The 5,901-nt window shown below is 48.7% G+C and overlaps 1 protein-coding gene across 1 annotated transcript in view; it reads left to right on the top strand.

The window, feature by feature from the left end:
- The window catches only part of CD276 (CD276 molecule), a 48,573-nt gene extending 43,134 nt beyond the window's left edge, over positions 1 to 5,439 (top strand). Inside the window, exons 7-8 of the mRNA XM_069071208.1 lie at positions 264 to 299; positions 3,472 to 5,439. Of these exons, the coding sequence (XP_068927309.1) occupies positions 264 to 299; positions 3,472 to 3,494 (59 nt within the window). The 3' untranslated portion in view covers positions 3,495 to 5,439. The remainder of the gene's footprint in view (positions 1 to 263; positions 300 to 3,471) is intronic.
- Positions 5,440 to 5,901: the final 462 nt, after the last annotated feature.

Here is a 5,901-nt window from a genome sequence, read left to right as displayed (position 1 = left end):
ATTCTTAAAATTACTAGCTATGTGGCCAAGCTATGTGACCAAGGACAATTCAGTCTCTCTAAGCCTCAGTTTCCCCATCTGTAAAATAGAGATAAAAACACTTGTACTATGAACCTTACAAGGTGAATGTGAAGAGAGGCCCCTGGGAACCCTGAAGTGTTATAGAAATGTGATTTGTTATTAATAAAATGAGGAAATTGGGCTAGATAATCTCTGAGGTCCTTTCCTGCTCTGACTTTCTGTTTTATGGTTTTCTTTTGTAGCTCTGCAGCCTTTGAAACATGTGGACAATACAGAAGGTAAAGTTGTCGGGAATTGGGGATTGGGGGAGGGCTTCTCTCTGGCTTGTGTAATTCCCTGTGTCCGGGGTGCCCCTGAACCTGGCTGACCATTGGGCTTGGGAGGTTTGGGAAGCATATTGATTCTGGGCATACTTGGGGTTGGGGCAGGGTGCTGGGATGAAGTGCTGAACATAGATTGTTCTTTCTAGGAGTTTGACAGGAGGGAAGAACTAGGAAGATAGCTTGAAGGGATGACAGGGTATACCAGAGAGGATTTGGGTTTGGAGTCGAGTCCTGAGTTTGAATCGTGGCCCAGCCACTTACTGCTTTTGTGACATCAGGCAAATTAGGTCATCTCCCCGGCTTTGGTTTCTTCATCTATAAAATAGTGTCTCGAGAACAGATGACCACTAAATCTACAATCCCATGATCCTCCAAACCCGGCATCTTTCCCTATTCTCTTTACTGCTACCTTGTTCTCTAGTCCTGCTTATATCTCCTTCTGTCTGTTGGCCTGAGGCAAAACTGTTGAGTCAGGAAAATCCTTGGGTGAGCCCCCCACTTCTAGTGTCATTATGACTGGCCTCTCATCTAGGGATTCCCAGTCAGCTAGTTCAGGCTAGGGCAAGAAGCATGGGAACTCTCATGATATGATGGTAATTAGGCCAAGCTCTGTTGGGGAGTGGAAGAACTGGGGGTCAAACTCTGAACCCTTGGGGAGGGTCCCTTTTACAGTCTGTCCCTCTTCAGCCCCTTTACTCTGTCCCCACCTTGCCCAGAGTGAACCCTTGATGGATAGGATTGTCCTTGGTCATGCAATTGTTACAAGGGAAATGTGAAGGTCTCCCCATGGTGAGCTGGGAGCCCAGCAGCTGGGGTATCCAGCCTGTGCCTGGGCCCATCCCATTGGTCTGTCACTGTGCTGGCTCACTGGGCAAACATTTTGTCCAGTCTGTCTCCTCTGCTCCTGCCCCCAATCTCTCTGATATTTCCTGATGTGATGCTTTGCCTGGACCCTTATCACCCTCTCCCATTCCAGACCTGCCACCTTGAGGTTTTAAGGAGGAGGGGGTCTGAGGAGAAGAGAGTAGCTTCACTTACAAAAAAATAGCCAAGTTGATACTATGCCCACAAGGAATATAAAAGTTAGAACATGGAAAAATTCCCCAATCGCTGACTTTTGTAGAGTATTTTATTTGACCCTGATAGGAACTCTGTGAGAAAGATATTGTGGGTATTATCATTCCCATTTTACAGGTGACAAAACTGAGGCCCCAAGAGGGTCAGAGACTGTAGTGCTGTATGCAATATTTATAGTGCCCATGATCACTATAAAGACTGTGACTATAAGTATCACATGATGTTTGATCTCAAAATATACCAAACTCTCCAGATAGAGGATAGAACTGAAGCATTTATTTAGATACCAGAAAACTGAATCCCAAAACCAGTAAGCCGATTCCATCATAGTACCAAAGATATTCAAAAGCCATAATAACACTGAGAGCCACAGCATCCTTAGCCTTCTCACAAACCAATACAAGATCAATATCTATGGGGCAGCTAGGTGGCGCAGTGAATAGAGCACTGGCCCTGGAATCAGGATGACCTGGGTTTGGATCTGGCCTCAGACCCTTAACACACAAAAATAGCCGTGTGACCTTGGGCAAATCACTTAACCCCAACTGCCCTCCAAAAAGCAAAAAAAAAAAAAAGATCAATATCTGCTCACCGACCTATCTGACTCCTTGCCTCCTTGCCTGAGCGTCCTCTCTCCCCCACTGTCTCACTCGCTCTGAGCAGCTTCCTGCGGGCTCTGCTACACCCTTCAGCAAATTTCCTCCATCACAGGCTCCATGTGATTACATTCAGCCTATTAGGGGGGCAGAGTTTACTTTCAAAGTGGGGGAGGTCTTCAAACTCCTCTCAGTCTATCAAGGGGTAGGGAAGATCTTCAAATTCTCATTCCCATTCCAGCGACTTGTTCAAGGTCAAAGCCAGGAAGGAGCAGAGATAGGAATCCAGCATCAATGGCTCTAAGATGATTCCAAGACAATCTCGTTCTGACGGATATTTAGCTGTATCTGCAGAAGCTGCTGAAAGGGTGTGTGTGTGTGTGTGGGGTAGCAGTGTAGATTCTTGTGTTGACTGGTATGTAATTGGAGATTATAGTTAAGGGTCCCAGAATCACTCTGGCTCTCACTGATTGGCCAATAACAGGTCCCAGGCCAAGCTCCATTTGGTCATTGTTTGGGCCCTGATTGTCTCAGAGTGAATGTAAATAGCAATTATTTCTGTTTTGGCCAGAAACCCTGAGGGTCTTCCCCTCCCAGATGGATTTTTTTTGGGTCTAAGTAAAGAGGCCATTCTCTGCCTCATTTCTTCCCCAGCCTTAATCACTGGGTGGGAGTTGCCTCAGTTAAACTGAGACCCATTAAAGACCTTAGCTTGAAAAGGCCAAGGTCTCCCACTGCATCCATCGCCATCTCTAGTCATCCTGATCCATATCTGGCCACTGGACCCAGATGGCTCTGGGGGATAAAGTGAGGCTGGTGACTTTGCACAGCCCTGCCTCACTTAAATCCATTTCGTTTGCATGTCATGGCACCATCTTCCTGATGTCACAGTCGTCTTTGAGAATGAAGGGCAAACGACAACAACCAGAATGTGAGCCTTTCCCAGGATGCTTACCCCTGGCTTTCCCCATGCCCATCTTCTAGTTCACCAGGCTTATGAGCCCATTGGTTGACTTATAAGCCACATCAACCAATCAGGAGTAACGTCTCATGTTTCTATAATATTTTAGAGTGTTGAGGCAGGTAGTTCAGGTGTTACTTTCCCCATTTTGCAGAGGAGGAAACTGAAGCTGGCAGTCATTGCTAGTGACAGAGCTAGGTTTCCAACTCATGTCCACTGACAGTCCAGTAACCTTTCCACTATTCCAATTCTCCTGTGTCTTTGTCTCTATTTCTGTCTCCCCTGGTCCCCTGCCCCCTGCCCATAACTGGCTGTTCCCTAAAACTCTTCCTACACTGCACCATGTGACCCTGAAACCACTTCAAGAATGTGCAGGCGCAGACCCTATAGGGGTCACACTATTTTCAACCCTAAAAGTTCACTATGAAACTCTACTTATTCCCCGCTCTCCCCCACCCCGCCTTTTGTTTGTTGTTCTCTCTCCCCTGAGCAGATGAAGGGCAAGAAATAGCCTGACCTTGGAGGCTGGACGGTGCATGTGGTCAGAACCCTGTTTGGAGCTGCCCCAGCTATGGACGCCGGCTCTGCCTCTCACCCCACAGAAAGCTGGAGGTGGCACCTGGAACCAGCCTCTTCCTGTGAACCCGCCACCCTGCTGCCTCGTTTGTCCAATGGGTACAATACACAGTCAACCCTGCTGCCTTATTTCTCTGGTGGACATGATAAACAGACCATCTCACTACCTTGTTTCTCCAGTAGAAATGCTACGTAGACCGCCCTGCTGTCTTATTTCTCTGGTGGACACGATAATAATAGTTCCTACTCCTATCACTGCTTTAAAGTTTACAAAGTACTTTCCTCCCAACAAGCCTGGGAGGTTGTGCAAACATCACCCCCGTTTTAGAGCTAGGACACGGAGGCTCTGAGCTGTCCTGTGCACTCGAGTCCAGGGTCACCGCTTGACTGCATTGTTTCTCCAAGGGATCCCATACACTGACTACCTTCTGCCTTGTCTCACTTCAAGCCTTCTTACCTCACCTGCCCTCCACATGGGCACAGTCCTCTGGTAACTTTTTCTATCAGTGGAGAAGTCTTCACTGCTGCCCCCAGACACTCACACCCACCCACATGAATGCCCACAGCACCCCACACAATCATTTGATCACGTGTGTGCGTGTACCTGTGATATGCAAACACAGCCTACTAAACAGCATGCATGCCGTGTGTGTGCACACCTCTAGCACAACCTCCCCCCACATTTGTGTGTGCATGGGGAGCATGCACATACAGAGTACATGTGTGCACGTGTGTGCGGAGGCTAGGGCAGTGAGCGCACACGTGTACACATTAGAAGCCGTCCCCCAGCCCTTGGGGACAGCTTGCCTCTGGAGCTCTTCTGTCTGCTCTCACAGTCCTTCCCCATCTAGGGAGCTGTGTGCTGGTCACGTTGTTTCTCTAGAAGTGCTGGGGCAGGGCAGGAGCCCTTGGAGTGGGTGCAGCCTGAATGTTGGGGTGAGAAGTGCCTGTGATGAATCGGTGCCTCTACCCTGACATCTTGGAATAACAGTTTCCCTTCCCAGGACAGCCTTGGGTCTCCCCTGCTCCTACCTTGACTAATCCTGTATATCCCACGACTTCTGGACCCAATTCCCTGACATCTTCCTAGACTCCATACTTATGCTCTCTACCTGCCCCTACCCTTGCCCTCAGAATTCCCTCCAGGGTGGGCACCCCACACATTGGGGGCCACATTTAGGGGTGGTGGCATGGGTGGGGGTATGGTGCCATCCCAGTCTCTCCCCAGTACCTTGGGGAACCAACTGGTCAGGATCCAAACCTTCTTCCCAAGATGGCAATGCCAGTCTTGGGCAGCAGGGGTCAGCCACGGACTCTGCATAGCCTTGAGCAGGAGCTAGAAGCCACGCCTCTGGTACAAATCTCAGGCAGTGACATCAGCTGTGGCTGAGTCCATCTTTCCTGGGAGCTGAAGGTCAGTGCCTTATGCCCCTCGCCAATTAGAGGAGCCCAGGAAAGTAAATCTCAGAGACCCAAACTGTTGCAGCTCAGGCATCTAGAGAGAGTATGGCCGGTCTGACTCTTTTCCTTGTTTGCCTTAAGTACAATGGGGGTAGGGTGGGGGTGGACATTACCTCTAATGGTGCTGGGGCAGGGGGGGAATGGGGGTGGTTGCTTCCTGGAGAAACAGCCATGAATAGGAGTCATAGCTCTCCAGCCTCAGCCTCCCAGTCCTTTTTCCTCCAAGGTTTTCCCTTCTCCTGTCCAAGGGTGGCTGGAGGCTACGGTCTGGTCTTTTCTCCAGCTGGGCAGGATGAACCTCTGCTTGGGCCTACCCCAGACTAGGGGAAGCAGAGGTTTTTCTAATTTAAATGCTGGAATCTGGGACATTTTGTACCTTGGTCATGTGTTTCAGGAAAAATAAATGCTTCATGTTTTGTTGAAAGCCTCTGTCTGATGTGTGGTTAGGGCAGGGTTTGGCAGAGGGGAGCCACGTTTGGCATGAGGATTTCCTTATACCATAATTTCTTAACCTTTTGTATGCAGTAGACCCTGTGGGGGTCTGGTGAAACCTATGAACCCCTTCTCAGAATCATGTTTTTAAATAATTGAAGGAAACCCTAGATTTCAGCTAGAGTAAAAATAGAGATGGAAATTTTTTTCCTACCCGAATTCATGAATTCTGAATTCTCCCCATGATCTATAGGTCCCAGCTTAAGAATACTGAGACTTTGCTCTGGGGATCAGGCTAATCTGAATCCCATTCCTAACCATGGGGAAAAGGTGCAGGCTCTTTATGGAAGCAATGCTGGTGATGGTCGTGTGGAGAGAACTCACTCCAGAACTTTGAACTTCAAAGATACCCTTAATCATGAGCTGTTTGCAGGCAACCTTGATCCGACCCAGT

Source organism: Petaurus breviceps, unplaced genomic scaffold (assembly GCF_028583685.1).
Source record: "Petaurus breviceps papuanus isolate PSGF00001 unplaced genomic scaffold, PetGlider_PUasm1.0 90825, whole genome shotgun sequence".
Lineage (NCBI taxonomy): Eukaryota > Metazoa > Chordata > Mammalia > Diprotodontia > Petauridae > Petaurus > Petaurus breviceps.
Note: the sequence above shows the minus strand (reverse complement) of the source record. Positions and strands in the feature narration are given on the sequence as shown.